At 39.6% G+C, this 20,576-nt stretch overlaps 1 protein-coding gene across 2 annotated transcripts in view; it reads left to right on the forward strand.

The window, feature by feature from the left end:
- PRSS23 (serine protease 23) overlaps positions 1–9,139 on the forward strand; it is a 14,295-nt gene extending 5,156 nt beyond the window's left edge. Inside the window, exons 1-2 of one of the 2 annotated variants that reach the window (XM_044666024.1) lie at positions 7,421–7,449; positions 7,687–9,139. In XM_044666024.1, the coding sequence (XP_044521959.1) occupies positions 7,421–7,449; positions 7,687–8,806 (1,149 nt within the window). In that variant the 3' untranslated portion in view covers positions 8,807–9,139. Of the gene's footprint in view, positions 1–7,420; positions 7,450–7,674 lie in introns of those variants that run through there. The other variant, XM_044666023.1, reaches the window with a different exon arrangement.
- Positions 9,140–20,576: the final 11,437 nt, after the last annotated feature.

The raw sequence follows: 20,576 nt of genomic DNA on the forward strand, positions 1-20,576 counted from the left end.
TGTGTGTGTGTGTGTGTGTGTGTGTGTGTGTGTGTGTGTGTGTGTGTATGTGTTAGCCACAATAAATATCAGTGTGTTACAAGGGACTTTGGAGGATGGGGCGAAAGGATGCATCAATTTAGGGAAATCCTAAAGTAGACAATTTATTTTCCCTGAAATACTTTTTCTCCGGCATATCTAACCATGATCTCCACATCCCTTCCTTCACATTCCTGAAAGCTGCCCTCTGCTGGATGAAATCTGCATGTTTTATGGACAGATGGAGGAAGCCAGATCACCCGCAGTGTAGGATCTGTTAACAATGTAAACTTTCCTTTTCCCTGCTGCCTCCACCCTTCATAATCCTGCTGAGTTAGTGCTGAGTAAACTGTCCAAGGCTGCAAAGGGCAAGACAGACTATGTTTGTAAACAAAGTGACTACATAACCAACCAGGAGCATGGAGATCAAGGACAAAGCCGACCCATGTGATGTTCTAGGGTACTTTTGAGTGGTTTGTTGAAAGATGAAATTAAAAGGCCAGAAAGAACGTGAATAGCTATTAATATCAATTTTTAATAAATCCCCAAGAATATCCAGGCAGCCTATAAGGGGAGGAGTGAAAACTGCTAAGAAAATTAATAGTGTAAATAATCAAACACAAGAAATATCAGATCTGCTGGCTTTTGACTGACCAATTAAAAACCCACGTTTGGAACTGATAAGATTCTGCCTTCACTTTGAGGTAATGATTGGGTCATCTAAAACGTAGTAAGAATTGAGGCTTGGTTTTGGAGTCCGAAAGGCTTCATTTAGTTCTAGTCCTAATTCCTCTAGGTACTAGCTGCGTGACGATGGACAAATCACTTCACCTCTCTGTTTTCCCAGTCAGCTACCCAAAATGATAAATTATGGGGGAATCAGTCAGTCTGTATCAGCAAAGGGAATTTCCATATTAAAAGGCTGGGAGTAGAGGCCAACACTAACATACACATATATATACATATACACATCTCTCTCAACACCCCAAAAAAGCTCCTAATAAACTCAAAAGTTTAAGCTGAAAGGGTTGTGAAAGTATCTAGTCCAAACAGCCTTATTTTACAAACGAGGAAATTGAGTCCCAAAAGTAAATCAATTTATCCATAGTTTCACAGAAAACCAGTGACAAAACCAATACCAGAGACCAGATCATTCAGTAGAAGGAGAGTCAGAAATAGGGAAATCTGAATTAAAGTCTTTTCCTAAAGAAATACAGTTTAACCATACTCAGATTCATATGGTACCGAGAGCTAGTGAAAATGTGTTGCCATGCTCTTTTGACAAGAAATCCTTCCAATTTGCTAGAATGGACATCTAAGAATGGGGAATAATAAGTTTGCAGAACGATTTCTACTTAGGACTTTTAAAGTACAAGTGTCTCTTCCACATCAGTGGAGTTAGGAGCATGGCACCCCCCATGATCTGGAAAATCCACATAAAATTTTTTGGCCTCCCATTGTACCAGAGAAGAAGCCTGAATCTTTTCTTCTTTTTTTATGAGATATTTGCAGTACCTTATTGTAAAATTTGTGCTAAGTATTTGGTTATAACTTTATGCATTTCTGAGTTTAAACTTTTTTCTGTGTCACCTGCTAGCCTTTGCGTGTCTTTTGTGGCTTCCATAAAACTCCCACCAAATTCCCATTTAATTTATTATGCCAACCTACTATATATCAAAACCATAATGGGGAAAAGTTGCAATGTGGAAAGGATACCTGTCTATGAACTAGCTGCATGATCTGGGCAAATCAATTAACCCTGATTTGCCAACCCCTTGCTGCTCTCCTGCCTTAGAATTGACACTAAGGCAGAAGGGGAGGGTTTCTTTTTAAAAAAAGGAAAATTAAAATATATGCAGATAATTGTCCTTCAAAAAGATTTTGTTTTCCCTTTGTTCAGTGTTTATTCATTTGCCTAACAGCTCTTTTTTCCTCAACAGTACAAAGGTGAACATCAACTAAACCCATAGTTAATTCAATAATCACACATTTCATATTAATTTCTTCTGTATTCATGAGGCTCATTTTAAGAAACACTTATATCTGAATTAGAGTTAGCCAAAAGGTGCCTTTTAAGTGTTTATGCTATGCATGTTATCAGTGATGGCTTTGTTACACCCAAGGAAGAGATTTTAAAGACATCTTCAAGGACTTGAGTGATTTGAAGGGGAGCTGAATTTATTGGGGAGCAAAAGGCCAAGAATGACAACCTGACCATGTGACGGTATCCATTGAGGAAGACCTCCAGCCTAGCATATTGGGATAGATCCTCTTTTGAAGAATTTCCAAATAGACACAGATAACAATGCCAGTTTTCTCCTTCCCAGCCTACCTTCTATTAAACTGCTTTGTATCTAATTTATATTTATTCTTTAAATACAGGTAGCATGTATGGCAAGTTGCATCAGCAGAACAAGCTTATAGGTCCTACACATTCATCAGATGCCAGTTGCATACAGATACAAACACACACACACACACACACACACACACACACACACACACACATACACACACACTCTGATAGAATGTAAGGTCCTTGAAAGCAGGAATTGTTTCTTTCTCCGTATTTAATCAATGTTTTTGATTCATTGAATGGTTGAATAAGGATGAGATGTCATCAATCATTTTTTAAAGATTCTATATTTTGGGAGGCAGCTGGGTGGCTCAGTGGACTGGGAGCCAGGCCCAGAGACAGAAGGTCCTGGGTTCAAATATGGCCTCAGACACTTCCTAGCTGTGTGACCCTGGACAAGTCACTTAGCCCCCATTGCCAAGCCCTTTCTGATCTTCTGCCTTGGAAGCAATACACAGTATTGATTCTAAGACAAATGGTAAGGGTTTAAAAAAAAAAGATTCTATGATGTAGGAGAAGCAGTTTTTGCTATAGGGTAAGAGTATTAGAGTCGGAATCAGGGTGGGGCTGGGTTTAAATCCTGCTTTTGTCATTTACTATCTAAATTACATTAGACAAGTCACCGTATTTTCCTCATCTGCTAAACCAGGGAAATAGACTGAATGACATTCCTTCCAATTCTAGCTCTTTAATTCTACAATCCTTTGTTAGGCACTACAGAGACAAAGATGAGATAATCCCTGCCCTCCAGGAGCATGTATTCTACTGGAATTTTAAAATAAATACAAAATAAATACAAGGTGTATTGTAATCTTGTAGGAGTTTTTCTCTCATACACATGAAAAGTTTCACAGATTCACTGAAGTATAATGGAGTAGATTATCAGTAATACAATTATAATTAGTGTGACATGATATCCTTTTAACATCAGATGATGGATTTAAAGTTAAAGGTTGCATAGGGGAAAGAAGCTCAGACTAGTTAAAAGCCCTGGGTTTGAGTCTTATCTCATCTGCTTATTAGCTATGTTATCTTGTGCAAGTTACTTGACTCCTCTTTTTCCTCAGTTTCTTCATCTGTAAAATGAGGATAATAATGCTAGCACTACTTGTATTTCAGAGCTATAAGGAGAAGTACTTTGTAATCTGGAAAGCATTCTTTATACTTAAATTTTTTCATTATAAATTAGATTTTGGCAGCTGGGGTAGCGAAGTGGCACATGCTAGATCTGCAGTTAAGATAACTTGATTTCAAATATAGCCTCAGGCACTTCCTAGCTGTGGGATCCTGAGCAAGTAACTTACCTCTATTTGCCTCCATTTCCATATCTCTAAAATGATCCAGATTCTCCAGACCTTAGAGGAGAGAGGATACCCCAAAGGAAAAGATGCTCATCAGTGGCAAATGCTTTAGAGAGGTCGAAGAGAATGAGGATTGAGAAAAAGCCATCAGCTTTGGTATTCATGAAATCATCAGTCATTGTAGCTAGCCAAGAACAAAGTTCCATGGGAAATGCTTCCTTCCACTATCCCCTATAGATGGAATCTAAGCAAATGGACCACTTAAAATTCTCTCTCTACAGCCTATCCCTTATTATTAGGGCATTTATTCTTTGATAATTCTTCTTCCCCCACAGAAGCACTGTCATCCTTGATTCCTTCAACCACTTATATTCAATCACTGCAGAACGTTATCATTTCCTGAAAGAACTATAGACCTATTACTGCCTCCACAAGCTAATCTGGCACCATCCCTCTTAGCCATGTGCTCTCCTCATAGTTTTCTAGGGGTCCCTGCAGAGAGGAACCTTCAGGGCAAATGTTTGAGGAATGCTTCCACAGGCAGGAAGGGGTTTTATTATCTTTATTATCCCATTTCACCCCCCTCTCTACCATCCTAACCATTTTGGGATTTAACAACCAAAATTCTACATCCTGGATCCTTCTTAACCCAATCTCGAGATTTTGGGGGAATGCGAAGTGCTTTCTTAATAATTCAGTTCAATAAGCATCTATAAAACACCTATTATGCACAAGGCACTCTTTTAGGTATCAGAGCTACAAAGATGAAAAAGCATCTAGTTCTTCCCCTCAAGGAGCTTATAATCTAACAGGGGAGAAGAGAACAGAGAGAATATCCAACTAAATAAAAACAAGAGAGAAAGAAACTGAGGCAAAGAAGAAATCCAGGCATAGGGCAATGGAAAAATCAGAAGTAAGAAAAAGAAAAATTTCATCCTGGAGGAGGTAACATATGAGCAGAGCCTTGAAACAAAGCCATAGTCCAGGATTCTCCATCTGGAATGTCAGAATTTACTCAAAGTTCAACTTAAAAGCATTCCAAACCTGTGCTGCTACTCCTTTCAACTGCCCTTTTCAGTTGATCTTTCAATCAACCAGGATAATAATAGCTAACATTTATATAGCATCTACTTTGTGCCAGGCGTTATGCTAAGTGCTTTAGAAATATTTTATCCTTACAACAATCCTCGAAGTGTAAGAAATAAAATGAATATAAAAGGATAGCTTTAAATGTGTTATGGTTTTTATAGATTTATTAGTAGCCATTAGAAAATGAAGCCACGTGCAATACTAGCTAAGTCAGTTTTAAATGGCCCGCCATTACCTGCCACCACCATGCTGGATCAGGCGCTAAAGAGAGGAAGTGCAAAACCAGCCCCTCCGTTTTTATCCTTCTGTCTACATCATTACATAATTGTCTACATCATCACACAAGACAGGAAGTCAGTGGACTTATGGGAAATGTAGTTCAAGGACCCCAAAATTTCCAATAACACAGAAGGCAGGTATTGTATTTTATCCCCTTTTTACAAATGAGAAAACTGAGGCAAACAGAGGTTAAGTGAATCATCCTGGGTCACACACCTAGTAAGTGTCCAAGACCAAATCTGAACTTGGCTCTTCCTGACTCAAGTGCCAGAGTTCTATTCACTGGTTTTTTTTTAATGATGCTTGAGTTGAATCTTGGAGGAAATAAAGGATTCCAAGAGTAGAAAGGAAGGAGAAAGGATATTCCAGTTATGGGGAGATGGACAATTTAAAAGAATGGAGATGGAATTTCAATGAATTCCCAGAATGACTTCAACAGATTGAGATGAAGAGAATATGCTTTTCGGGTATAGGCTCCTTACAATCTAATTGGGAGTTCACTCTCTAGGAAAGATAATCAACATTTATTTCATGGAGGGAGGAGGACACAGAGTAAAGAGGAACAAGATCTTGGGGCATAGAGCTGAATGGGATCGTAGAAGGATTAAGTAAGACAATATTTCTAAAGCTCAGTTCCTGGCACATAGTAGGTGCTATATAAATGTTAGCTATTATTATCATTAAATCCTGGCTAATTGAAAGATTTATTGAAAAGGCCTATTAAGTTACCTCATTTAACAGATGAGAAAACTGAGACCTAGATATGGTTACTAGTCTAACTTCACAGTAATGAAGCCTGGAGTCATACCCAGGACCTCTGATTACTAATCTAGTATAGATTATCTATACCTATATATGGATATATACCTATATTAATAGGTATGTGTATATATGTGTACATATATATACACATATATACATATATATACACATAGATTTATACCTATATGTTGAAAGCCGTTAGATGTAAAGAGCCAATTGGAGAAATAGGGTCAAATTTAGGGCCTGTTATCTGGATTTCCTACGTGACCAATCCAGGCTGAGGCAGTTTTTGTGTTTGGTCCTGGTCACCTGAGCCCTGAAAAGCTCTGGTACCAGTAGGTAGATTAATCCAAAAACAACTTTAGAGAAACAGAGTCTGTAATAGATGTTTTATCTGGATCCCATTACAAAATCATCAGCAAGTAAAACTGCGTGTATGATTTTTCTGCACTGCATGTCAGATGCAGATAGAATGTACCATCTAAGGTAAAAATCTGAGGCTCCTCTTTTGACTTATTTTTAGATCCCCACATTCTCTCAATATTCTTATTGGAAAGCTTTGAGTCCTTAACCAGACCAGCAGCTACTGAGTTAACAATTCCTCTCCTTGACAATTTCTCTCCTTGATAATTAAGAAGCCTGAAACCTAAAAAATATATTACTTAGATAAGGACTGGAGCCGGACAATTTAGTCCAGACTATCTGACCAGGTGCAGATCTGTAAATCAAGGCAGAACGCAATTAGTAAACATCTCCATGAAATTTATTTCTGCTTCCAGAATTATCCCTTACTAATTGGTGGTTGGAACTTGGCCCTTGTCTTTGCACCCATATCTCTATTTTTTAGGCTTTAATGAATTGTGTATGATTTGTAACCCCTTCACAGCTGTGATTCTTTCTTTGTGTTCTTTGTTTGAAACCAGTATAAAATAAAGTCCAAAATCCCATAGCGTTGGATCAGCATGGGCTAACCTCTAGTTCGGCTGTTCTCAGTTTCTTTTTCCTGTCTTAGCAATCTGACGCCATAAAATGCCACTCAGGACCCCTACCATATAGAGCTGGTCCTCTATACCTATATATATAGGTGCAATCCAATGAGGTTTGCACTATGCCCCATCCTCCTGTATTTATCAGCTATTATCTACCCCAAGATGCTTTCCTTGAACAGCCTCCTTCCCAGCTCCCAAAGTAGAAGTGATCTTGTTCTGCTCAGATTTCTCATTGTACCGTCACTGAATTTTTCCTGCTTACCATCATGCTCTCCCTCACATCATAGTAACTTGTCTGCTTTTCCTTTGCCCCATTGCCCCCTATTATAAAGCTTTTGAAAACAAAGTCATTTTGCATTGATTTTTATGCCCCTAATGTCTGGCCCAGTGTTTGAATCTAGTAGATATTTTACACCTTTGTTGAATGAATGAATTGCATTGCTTGGAACATGGAGAGATCTCACATCCAATACAAGGAAGCCTTTCAGACAGAATTCTGCAAGAGTTGAGACAAGATCAACAGTTCGATAAGGGGCTAAGGGATGTTTTGAGGGAGCCCTCTTGCAGCAAGTCATCAGTGACATCTTAAACATAGGAAGGAAGAAACTTCCACTTCAGCTTGAGCAATGAGCTGTATGAATGTTTCTAAGGTCAAGTCTTTGTATTAAATGAGAGTATTATCTAAACTTGCTCTCTGCATCCTGATTCTAGAGAAGGGTTTTCTAAGAGCTTTATAAATAATGGAAAGGATTTTGCCAGGTTTTTAAAGCAATGAATGAAGTTCCAACCACTTGCTCTACTGACCTACCTTGTTTTTAAAACAGTGAATGACGTTCCAACCACTTGCTCTACTGACCTACCTTTTTGTCTATCTCCACAGAGCAGTGCCCAGCATGGCCATCATGCCAACACTCCTCCTCTTCCTCCTCTGTGCCATCAAGGAGGTAATCCCTTACAGTGCTCACTGGAAGCCTACTTGGCCAGCTTACCGAGTTCCCATCATCTTGCCTCAATCCACCCACAATTTAGACAAGCCAGACTTTGTGGCCGAAGCCAAATTGGAAGTTTCGTCTTCCTGTGGGCCCCAGTGCCACAAGGTTTCACCTCTGCCAACGTATGAAGAAGTCAAGCAATATTTGTCTTATGAAACACTCTATGCCAATGGCAGCCGCACAGAGACAGAGGTTGGCATTTATGTCCAGCGAAGTGAGGCAGAGCCCAAGGGCAGGTCTCGGATGAAACGGCAGATTTATGGCTATGACAGCAGGTTCAGCATCTTTGGGAAGGACTTCTTGCTGAACTATCCATTCTCAACATCCGTGAAGTTGTCAACCGGCTGCACTGGCACCCTGGTAGCTGAGAAACATGTGCTCACTGCTGCCCACTGTATCCATGATGGGAAAACTTATGTGAAGGGGGCCCAGAAACTTCGAGTGGGCTTCCTGAGGCCCAAGGTAAAAGACAGCAGTCGGGCCACTAATATCTCCAAATCAGCCATCCCTGACAAGATGAAATTTCAGTGGATTCGAGTGAAACGCACCCACGTCCCCAAAGGTTGGATCAAAGGGAATGCCAATGACATTGGGATGGATTATGACTATGCTCTTTTAGAGCTCAAAAAACCCCATAAGAGAAAATTCATGAAGATCGGGGTGAGCCCTCCTGCCAAGCATCTTCCCGGGGGCCGAATCCATTTCTCTGGCTACGACAATGACCGGCCAGGAAATCTGGTGTACCGCTTCTGTGATGTCAAAGATGAGACATATGACCTCCTCTACCAGCAGTGCGATGCTCAGCCTGGTGCTAGTGGGTCAGGAGTGTATGTGAGGATGTGGAAGAGACAGCAGCAAAGATGGGAGCGCAAAATTATTGGGATCTTTTCAGGACACCAGTGGGTGGACATGAACGGCTCGCCACAGGATTTCAATGTGGCTGTTCGCATCACCCCCCTCAAATACGCACAGATTTGCTATTGGATTAAAGGAAATTACGTGGATTGTAGGGAAGGGTGAGAAGGATATTTCTCCCCAGCAGCACTTAATGGTCTTCATTGTACTTATTTTAGGAAAGGCCAAACTTTGTCCTTAGAGAGTGTGCGTGTGTGTGTGTGTTTGTGTGCACACGTGTGTGATTATGGATGAGTATGTGGTGTCTGTGTGGATATCTATGTATATGTCCGAGTGTATACATGTGTTTGCCCAGAGTATGTATTATAGAGTTTCACATAAATCCCTAAAATTATAAGATGGCTGGCTTTACTGTTTGAAAATTAATTTGTATATGACATCATGTGAGCAATTCAAAGAAATATCTTTTGATAGAAATAAAGGTATAGGGTTTTTTTTTATTCATGTGCTAAATCAGTCTTAAAGTTATCCAATGACTTTGGGTTTCTCCAATGACTTAGACTTTCATTAGTTTGTATTAAATACATAGTACACAAAAGATATAAATTCGTGCAAATGTATATCCCTCCTACATTATGTCATTGGAGGCAAGTTTGGTCCAGTTCCCTAAAGGAACCAGCTCCACCTCAGCCTCCCTAATGAGTGAAAGGACTAGAGGGGTGTGTAGTTATGGTATGTTGAACTTGAGGCATTTTTTGTTAGTTCTTAGAGGAACCTGCTTATATTCAGTATTTATACATACATTCAAATATAATTTAATGGAAACTAGGATTGTGGAATCATAGATTTAGAGTTGGAAGGACCTCAAAGTCCAACTTTTTTTCCTTATCCCTCATTTTACAAGTGAGGAAACTGAGGCCCAGAAAGATTAAGCAATTTGCCCAAAGTCACACAAGTGAATGCTTGTTAGAGGTGAGATTTGAACCGAAGTCTTCTCTCAGACTTCTCTTTAGTTTAGAAATATTTCCTTCCAAAATGCCTTATCAGCATAATATATGGCATTACTTGTCTTCCAAATGACCTCAAGAGTAGGCATGTACCACTTCATTCAATTCTTTCCACTTAACTAGATTTTAACTAGAACTCCTCAGTGGCAATGGACTTCGCATAGTTCTCCTAAATTGCCACTGGTTCCCAAATGACAATCACTAGACACAAAAAGGAATTATTGATTCCTTCCCTTCACAATCCCCTTCCCCACCAAGATTATCAGCCAGAATTTGTCATCTTTTTTTATTAGAAAAATTTGAAATTAATTAAAAGCCAGGAAACAGTGGGAACAGTGCTAGAAAGATGTGGTGGTCAAAATAATTCTTTGTAGATGGGCAGATTAATTCACTGAACAGAAATTATCTTTAGATAGGTTTCTGTGCTTTTTAAGTTTGTATTTGCTTAATTTGTCCACACATCGTTCTTTCACTTTCCTGGCCTTTATAGTGAAAACCCTTTGATGGTTCCTTAAGAAAGCACACCCCAGTAGGACTTTTTATCTCGTTCTAAAAGTGTCTTTTATCAACATGTCCTGAAGCATGTACTATATCAGTTATAATGGTTTGGTTTTTTTTTCCAAGATGAAAGAATCCAAGGTGGATAAGGTAAATGCAATGACTAATGCTATAAAATATGATTAATCACTATATGTAGTTGAGAAACTTTGACTTCTTGTTTACTATTTGCATTTTATTCCTTGGCTCTCAACTACTACAGCTACCACTTGGGCACTTCCTGAATGTCTGGAGTAAAGAAAGACAAATCCAATGAGTTTGATGCTGATAGTCCTTCTACTTGCCCCTCAGGGTGTCATTCCAATGTGTTTTCTGGTTACTTGTTAGTCAGCATATTCAAATATAACACTGTTGATATAGACCTTCTCTGTATTCCTTTTTCTTTTTCCCTTCCCACCTTCTTTCTTTCTTCCTTTCTTCCTTCCTTCCTTCCTTCCTTCCTTCCTTCCTTCCTTCCTTCCTTCCTTCCTTCCTTCCTTCCTTCCTTTCTTTCTTTCTTTCTTTCTTTCTTTCCTTCTTTCTTTCTTTCTTTCTTTCTTTCTTTCTTTCTTTCTTTCTTTCTTTCTTTCTTTCTTTTTGGGAGGCCAAATCTGTTGTCAATAACTAAACCAACAGGCACACACATCCTGTGCCTGCCAAAGGCCCTGAAAACTCCAGTAAAATGATGCTTTCTCCACATAGTTCTCCACATATATCTCCACATATGCCAGAGACATAACTCGTGCTGTATATAATGTCATAGCCACTAAGCCTGCTGGGGCTCTCTACACAGTTCTAAGTTCAAGCCCTGCCTGAAGAAGAAGGAAAAAAAAATTCCTGAATGCCTTTGAATTCACACAGGAAGATCATTGCACACTCAGCCTGACACTGATGTTATCAAGAGGCACTCCTTTTATGAAATGCCTTGTGTATTGATTTCATCATCTTGCAAAGTGGAAATCTCAGCCAAGGCAATAAGTAAAAAATTACAATCAACTTTTAGGATGCAATAAATTAGCTATGAAATGGGGGAACTCAGGAGGTAGGGAAATGTTGGACTTAGAACCGGGGAACCTAGATTTCAATCTCAGGGGCTTGTGTGACCTTGGGCATATCACTTAACCTGTCTAGCCTTTAGTTTCTTCCTCTGTAAGAGAAGGTGGTAGATGAAGTAGAAGGCTTCTGAGGTCCCTTCTGGCTCTAAATCTATAAGCCTACAACCCTAGTGCAATGGTTATATATTTAGGTCAGGGGTTTTTAAGATAAACCTGAAAATATGAGTAGTTGTAAATATTTTCAATGGCAATAAAAAAGCATATAGCCACACCTGTCCTTTGAGAGTGGAGGAGTGGGGCCAAAGATAAACCTTCTCACATCTGGTCATACCCTTCACATTCCAGTGACTCTGAACTCCTATAGATGATCATCCAAACCCCATTCCACACCCTTTACCACCCAATTTCTCATTCCCATCCCCTTCAACCCTCCCACCCAGCTTCATCCTAACTCCACCCAGGCTTTCCACTCTGCCTTCTGGAATGCCTGTACCATAAGCAAAAAGCTTCCCTTCCTTGTTTGTTTTTTTAACTTACTTTTTTTTCCAATTACACATAGAAACAATAACTGTTTTCTGAGATTTTGTGATTCACTCCAACCACAGCCACACACAAAGATGGTCATACCCTTGATCTTGCTGTCACCCACAAATATATCACCTCCATTCTCAACTCTACACTGTCCTCCTCTCCTGAATCCCTAATTCTCCTTATATCGCCAGTTACACCCAGTTGAGCCTCAGCTTTGAATCATTCCCACCATTCATCACCTTCACACATGCTGCTACAGGAAGATGGAGAAAAATCACACAACCATTATGACTGGGATCTCTACAAATTTATTCTATAATCTAAATTGGGTCCTCACTGCTGCTAGGAAATCCTACTTTATCTCTCTCATCAACTCACCATCCCACACTTTACAGTGACTTTTCCAAACCTTTTCATCCGTCCTCAAACTTCCATGGCTCCCCTTCCGCAGCTATCTAAACTGAGAACCTTGTCATATTTTACACACATAAAAAAAAAAAAAAACTGAAGCTATTCACCATGAACTCCAACTTCTCACCTTTTCCTTATTTTTTTCACTTGGGTACTTTCTGCCACATTCTCCTTCATTCTTATTTCACATGATGAAGTAGACTTAATCCTTACCACGGCTAACCCCTCTACTTGTTGAAGTGATACCATTCCATCCTCTCTCTTCCAACAGATTGCCTCCTCTGTCATACCCACACTTTCATTTATTTTCAATCTCTTCTTCTCTATTGGCTCATTTCCTACTGTCTACAAAATGCTTGTCTCCTTTATCCTGAAAAATTCTTGACTTGATCCTTCCATCTTTGCTGATTATCACTGTATGTCTCTCTTGATTTGTAGTTAAATGTCTCAAAAAGACCATATATAATAGTTACCTCTACTTTCTCTCCTCTCATTCTCTTCTTAACCAATTACAAGCTGACGTCCCACCTTATCATGCCACCAAAACTGCTCTCTCCAAAGTTATCCACATCCAATAGCCTTTTCTCAGTCTTTATTCACCTTGATTTCTCTGCAGCTTTTGACACTGTTGATCACTATCTCCTCCTTGATACTATCTTTTCTTTGGATTTTTTTGGGGTGGGGGGAGCTTCTTTTTTTAAATTTACTTAGAATATTTTTCCATGCTTACATGATTCATGATTTTTTCCACCCCTCTTTCCTCCCCCCTTCCAGAACTGACAAGCAATTCCATTGGGTTATACATGTATCATTGTTCAGAACCTCTTTCCATGGTATTCATATTTGTAATAGAGTGATCTTTTAACATCAAAACCCTAATCATATCCCTATCCAATCTTGTGATCAATCATATGTTTTTCTTCTGCATTTCTGCTCCCACAGTTCTTTCTCTGGATGTGGATAGTGTTCTTTCTCACAAATTCCTCTTGTTTGTCCTGAATCATTGCATTGCTACTAGTAGAAAAGTCTGTTAAATTTGATTGTGCCACCATGTATACATCTCTGTGTACATTGTTCTGCTCCTTTTGCTCTGCATCGATTCCTGGGGGTCTTTCTGGTTCACATAGAAATCCTCCAGTTCATCATTCCTTTCAGCATAACAGTATTCCATCACCATCAGATACCATAATGTGTTCAGCCATTCCCCAATCAATGGATACTCCTTCATTTTCCAGTTTGTTTGTTTTTTTGCCATCACAATCTCTCTGAGTTTTTGGGACACAACTCTCTCTTGGTTTTTCCATCTACCTATCTGATCGCTCTTTCTCTGCCTCCTTTGCTATATCTTCCAAATCACATCCTCTGTATAGGTATCTCTCAGGGCTCTGTTGTAGGCCCTCTTCTTTTCTCCTTATATCCTCCTTCACTTGGTCAACCCATCAGCTCCCATGGATTTCGTTACCATCCCTATCCTGATGATTCTCAAATCTATGTTTCCTGCTCCAGTCTCTCTGCTGACCTCTCATCCTGCATTTCCAACCTTCTTTCAGATATCTCAAACTGGCTATCCAGTAGATATCTTAAACTCAATATGTCCAAAATAGAACTTATTATCTTTCCCCAAAACTCTGCCCCACTCCTACCCTCCCTATTGCTAGAATATTGTCTTCCTAGTCCCTCAGGTTCACAACGTGGGAGTCACTCTGCATTATTCACTAATCCTCATGGCCTATATCCAGGCTGTTGCCAAGGCCTGTCAATTTAAGCTTTTGCAACCATCTCTCAAATATGCCTCCTTCTCTCCTCTGACACTGCCACCACTGTAGAGCAGACCCTCATCACCTCACACCAGGATTGTTGTAGTCAACAACCTGCTGCTGGTTCTGCTTGTCTCAAGACTCTCCCCCACTCCAGTTCCTCTTCTATTCATGTACTAAAGTGATTGAAGATATCATCTCTATTTTTAATAAGTCTTACTGTCTCCAGGAGCAAATACAAATGTTCTATTTTACATTCAAAGCCCTAATCCTGGAGTCAGGAAAACTCAAGTTCAAATGTGGCCTCAGACACTTCTTAGCTATAGGACCTTAGGTAAATCACAGCCTCTGTTTGTTTCAGTTTCCTTCTCTGTAAAATAGGGGAAATAATAGCACTAATAATAATAATAGCACTGATATTAATAATAATAAATAATGATAAATAAATAATAAATAATAAAAATAGGACTGTTTGGAGGAACAAATGAAATGTATGTAAAGCACATCGCTATGTAAATGCTAGTTCTTTATTTATAAAAGATAGAACAAAGAATTCTCAAAAGAAAAATTGCAAACCTAACAACCATATGAAAGATAACTCCAAATCAAAACAACCTTGAGGTTTTACAATATACCCGGAAAACTGACACAGATGACAAAAGATAGGAAGAGCCAATGTGGAAGGGGTTATTTGCAAGACAGACCTACTGTTGGCAGAACTGTGAATTGGTTTTGCCATTCTGGAAGCAATTTGCAGTTATGCTATCAATGTGACTGAGGTGTCCATACCCTTTGACCCATTGCAAGATAGATATCATTAGGAAGTCAAAGAGAATAAAAAGTCTCATATATAACAAGATATTTATTTTTATATTTATAGCGGCACTTTTTTTTAGTAAGTAGCAAAGCATTAGTAACAGAGTGGATGCCCAATTGAGTGGGGAATGACTGAAAATAAAAGCCATGTGAATGTAATAAAATATTATTGTCCCTTAAGACACAACAAATATGAGGATTTCAGAGAAACAATGATAATAGTTAACATTTTAAGGTATACAAAGTATCTTAATCACTTGGCTTAATTATCATGTTTGAGCTTTACAAACCTGTCAGGGAGGTGCTATTATCTTCATTTTACACATGAGGAAACTGAGGCCCAATGAAGTTAAGTGATTCTCCCATAGTTAGCTAGGCAAAACAAAAAGAAGAGTTTGAACATCTATCTTCCTAATTCCAAGTACAAGATTCTAGCCACTACATCACCTCGTTGCCTCTGAATTGATGCAAACTGAAATGAGCAGAATTAAAAAACTATATGCACTGCAATGATATAAATAAAAAGAACCCTCTTTAGGACATAGACCCTCGTCCTGTGGTTGGAGAGGTGGATGACTATGGGGGTGGAATATAACATGTGCTGTCAGTTGTAATCAGGCTGTCAGTTGCTTCTGCTTAACTTTTATTCTTTGTCCCAAAGGAATTCTTTGTCCCCAAGGAAGGCTCATCGGTCTATGGGGAATACACAGTGACATATCCAGAAATGACTGATAAGATAAACAAAGGCATCAATTCCATTTTGAAGATATTTAAATTGAAAATAACATTACCTTATTACTGTGTGCTTATAAATGTTAAACAACCTGCTCTGGGTGGGGCGGGGGGGAAGGAGGAACGTATGTAGGACATACTTTTAAGTTTAATAAGTAGTAAATTCTTATTTGCCTGGCTCAAGTCTCTTCCCCACTCCAATCCATTCTTACCATTCTCTCCATCCACAGTCTAGACCAGTGATGGGCAAACTACGGCCCCCTGAAATGTTCTATCCAGCCCCACGACATTATTCCCAATCTGACGAATACAATGAGTAGGATACAATACAACGAAACTTCGAAAGAGTTGACTTAGAACCAGACTGAGAGATGAGCATTTCCTTTCCTTTGGTCCCCTCTTTAAAGAGTTTGCCCATCACTGGTCTAGACAATCAGCAAAACTAATTTGTAGCATTTTCTGTTTTCCCAGGTGCAAATACTAACACTGAAAATTTAACAAGGGGCTCTCTCTGGTCCAGAGGAGTTGGCACCCTCCTACCCCTCTCTCACTCAATCTAGAGGTGGCAAGAGCTCAGTGGAACAAATAGTGCAGGGAAGGCAGTGAGGAAGAAAGGGGAGGGAAGTGTCAGGAAACTGGTTCTACTCCTGACTCAATGCCTATTAACTGGCTTCACGAAAGTTAAACAAGTCATTTCATTTCTCAATGTCTCATATACGAATCTGTAACTTGTGCCGATTCTAAGGCTTGCTCATTTTAAAGGAAGGCAGAATCCTGGCTAGGCTGCCTTGGATGATAGTGATGCTCTGACAAACTAGAACATCTATAAAGCATTCTAAAGACAAGCAAACATCAGTTACGTTGTGCCAGAAGGAGCCTCCAAGTCGCAACATTAGTGTATCCGGGCTTGACCCTGTCTCTCAGGAATGACTACAATGTGACTGTGAATTCAGACTGAGTACAGTGCGCGCAGAGAATTTCTTATCTCTTCTGTCAATTCTTGGTCCTTCCTGGGCAGCAACAAGCATCAAAAGCCTTGGGTGAGCTCTGCTTGCCTGGGGTTGACACTGAGTCAGTGGATCCAGCGCTGTGCCCATATGGAGGATGCTGTGCCATTCTTTTAGACTTGGGAAGGGGCATGGGTTTTGCTTAAGAAAAACAAGGGGGCCAGTATTTCAAGGCTTCATATCACACCATGGAAAATGATGAGATTTCTAACACCTGCAGTAGGGGCATGGGGAATGGGCTCAATTCTTAAACCACACTTCGTTGGCTTTTGTATGTTCAAATTTCCCCAGTGGCGTTTCCAATGTCTGTCCTGGACGGAGACTATGAGTAGGGATGTCACCCAATTTTCTTCTTATCTACCGAATTTCAATAATGATATTCACCCTTATGAAATTGATAAACAAGGAAACATTCCATTTTTGTTACTTTATGGAATCACAGGATTAAATTGGAATAAGGAGGAACTTTGGAGACCACCTTTACTAAAGCATAATTCCCATTTACAACAGTGATCAATCAACTAATTGATAAAAATGAATTTATTAAATACTCACTATAAGACCAGGTACTCTGCTAGGCACTGGAGTTGCAAATAGAAAGGGTAGACAGTCCCTAATGTTAAGGAGTCCACATTCTAATTTGATGAGACAACACAAATAAGAAGATTAATATACGGGGAAGAAGACAAGAACCAGGGGTCCTTAGGGTTCATTGGCAGGTCGGATAACAATACCCAGAGGCCTGGAAGGCATATTTGCAGGGTAGGTGGTTCAGCTTATTGGGACAGAGAGTATAGAGAACAGAAAAGGCCTGATGGTCCTCCATCCTACCAGAAGGATTTTGGTTGGTAATTCCCTGCTTTTTCTAGAAATATGAGCAGTCCTCTACCTACCTTTTAGGTCTTTCTTTTCTTCAAAGTTATTTCTGTCTCCTTGTTGATTCTTCCACTCCTGTATTTGTTTTGTGGCAATATTTTAATATTGGTTGGAAAGGATTCTCATGCTGATATTGAGTTTCTCTGCTCTACTCTGCCATCTTGGCTCCGACCTCAGAAGTTGAGATCCCATTCTGAGCAGTCTGCTAGGAAAGGGGAGAAAACTGGGGATCCCCCGGCCCACCACCACTGAGAAGAAAGGAGTGGACCTGAGGGTCTAGGAGGCTGGCTTTCTACTGTCAGGAGTAGAGATAAGGGGGAGGAATCGTCATCTAGCTAGGAGTGGGGGAAAGGGTTCCCTATAATCCCTGTTCTATTAATCCTTCTGGTCCTCGGTGGAAACGGAGCTACAAGAAAGAGAGGGCACCCCGACAACATTTATTACTGCTAGACCTCATCCCTGACAAGTTGCAATTTGGCCTCTGCTTGAAGACCTCCACTGACAGAGAAATCACCACCCTTATTCCATTTTGGTACAGATCTAATTGTTAGGGCATTTCTCATACTGGGCTGAAATCTCTCCCCTTATATCTTCTATTCATAGTCTAAGACCCTCATCATCTAAGAAGAAAAAGTCTATCCTCTCCTCCAAATATATTAATAAAAGTAACAATTATGAGAAGCAGTACAGCATAATGGTTAGAGAGATGGCCTTGGAATAAGGAAGACCTGGGTTCTATTCATCCCTCGGACACACATCAGCTATGTGATCTTGGGCAAATCACAGTCTAAGTAGTCTAGGCAACTGTCTATTTTACATTTTAGAGGAGGTGAAAGTTAATTTGAAAAGAAAGAAGGCAAATTGCCTGGGGCCAGGGATCACGAGTTTAATTGTATAGTACAATGTCTAGGATAATAAGACAGATCTCAAAGGGATTGGAGAGATGACTTTAGCCAACCTCTTCCTTTTACAGATGAGAGATCTGAGGGCTGAAAATTAAAGTGGTTTGCCTAAGGTCCCACATGTGAAGCAAATTTAGGATCCACATCCAGGTCATGGAATCATAGGACTAGATTTAGAGCTGGGAAGTGACTTAAGGATCACCTAATCCAACTTATTTTACAGATGAGGGAAATGAGGATCCCTGAAGAGTTGAGAGATATCCAAGGTGACATAGGTGGCAAAATCTGGATTTGAACCCAGAACCACTGAATAATTCAAATCCAGTGGTCTTTCCCCTATACCACATATGCCCTCACTCAGGCATAAAACTGCTATTGAGCTGCAATTCAGTCAACATCCTCTCCAGCAATGGGAATACAAATATGTTTTTATATGGGCTTGAACCCCAAATTGCACTTGTATTTATTTGTATTTTTTTTTCGTTTTTAATAAATCTATATAGGTAAACATACTCCTCTTTCCTGTTAGAATACAATTTTTCTTTTAATCCTTACTTTGTGCCTCACTATCAATTCTAAGGCAGAGGAGAGAGAAGGGCTAGGCACATGGAATTAAATGACTTGCCCAGGGTCACACAGTTAGTATAGGAGGTCAATTTGCATTCAGGACCTCCAACTCCAGACCTGAGCTATTCACTAGCCTACCTAGCTGCCCCTAGAATACAATCATCCTTGAGGCAAGGATTTTTTCCCTTTTGTCCTTTCTTCCCAGCACCCATCTCAGTGCCTAGCATGGAGACCTGTTTAATAAATGTTTGTTGATTGATTTGAACCCAAGGTTTAGGATGTTTGTGCCTAGAGATTCAGCGAGCTAATGCCTGACTGCCTGTTTGTGATGTGCTTTGAAAGACTTTTAAAGGGCCACCTCAAATGAGTGGCAAGAAAGGAATTCCTCTGGCAGTCTTTGATACCACCCCAAAGTCTTTCTGTCATTGACTGTCCTGGGCCCTGAAATCCTCCTGTTTGAAATTCATTCATTCCTTCCAGAATTAAAAACTTTTTTAATTTTTTAAAGGGTTTCCTGATGGAATGCAAATATCCCTTAGGGTTGGCATGGAGTGGATAACCCCCAATGGCCAATTTTTAGCTGAGACCTTAGGAGGGATTAGTTTGAAAGTAAACTTGAGTCCAAGTGGGGCAAAGTTAGACTTTCACGAGTGGGGAGGAAGGAGGAGGCAGGAGGCAGGAGGCAGGGAGAAGGGTCCTAAGATATGACATAAAAACAGATGGCCAGCTGCCTGATTTTATGTGGAACCAGTCCTATAATGCCTTCTGACCCAGTTAAATCCTAGCTCTGCTCCTTGCTAGTTTTATAATCTTGGACAATGAACATTTTTTTCCTAATCTGAAAAACATGGGAAATAATATTTGCATTGACTCCCTCAAAGATGTCATGATGGTTCAACAAAATCATATATATATATATAAACTTCTATATAAATAATAATGATTAGTATTAGAATTATTAATAATAATTATCTCATTGGGCCTCCATTTCCTAATGTAAAACATGGGGACAATAAGTAGCCATGTCACACACCCCACCCCAGTTTAATAAACTCCCATGGCTCCCTATTACCTCCAGGATCAAATCTAAAATCCTCTTTGGTATTTAAAGGCCATCACAATTTGTAGTGCAACCCATAGACCCAAGTACATGGAAACTCTACTTCTCATTTGAAAGACCCCACTTATCCTGGAAACAAAAAATTATTAAGGTAAAAATAAAATATGGAGAATAAAATGAAATCAATTATGAATGCCTCACACAGCTAAACAAATGTGTATGGGACATAGGAACACACCATCATATCAAAGTTCTAATCTATGATAAAATGTTTATTCAGTGTTTTATTCTTTGGCATATACCCTTGCAAAAAAAAAAAAAAAAGGCAGTGCTTTGAGGTGGTGTTGTCATGTGAGTTAGTGGGAGGTGATAGGAGACTCTTTGATGTATTTTAACTTCCTGGTCCTAGACATCAAATGGTATTAAAAATGCTTTCTGAAAAATGAAGTTATGAATATCTGTGGTGTGTTGAGGGACTTAGGGAAGTGCATAAGTGAGGTGAGTCTGCAGAGCATCAATAGTTTTCCTGGAACATCTAACAAATAGTGTCGTAAATAGCAGGGGGATGAAGGATGAGGGGTCACTCTTTAACCCTAGATGGTTGTCCACTCACAAGTTATTTTTAAGGAATTGTAATAGAAATGATCCTCTTTATAGAGTACAATAATAATCCAAAT

Source organism: Gracilinanus agilis, chromosome 3 (assembly GCF_016433145.1).
Source record: "Gracilinanus agilis isolate LMUSP501 chromosome 3, AgileGrace, whole genome shotgun sequence".
Taxonomy (NCBI): domain Eukaryota; kingdom Metazoa; phylum Chordata; class Mammalia; order Didelphimorphia; family Didelphidae; genus Gracilinanus; species Gracilinanus agilis.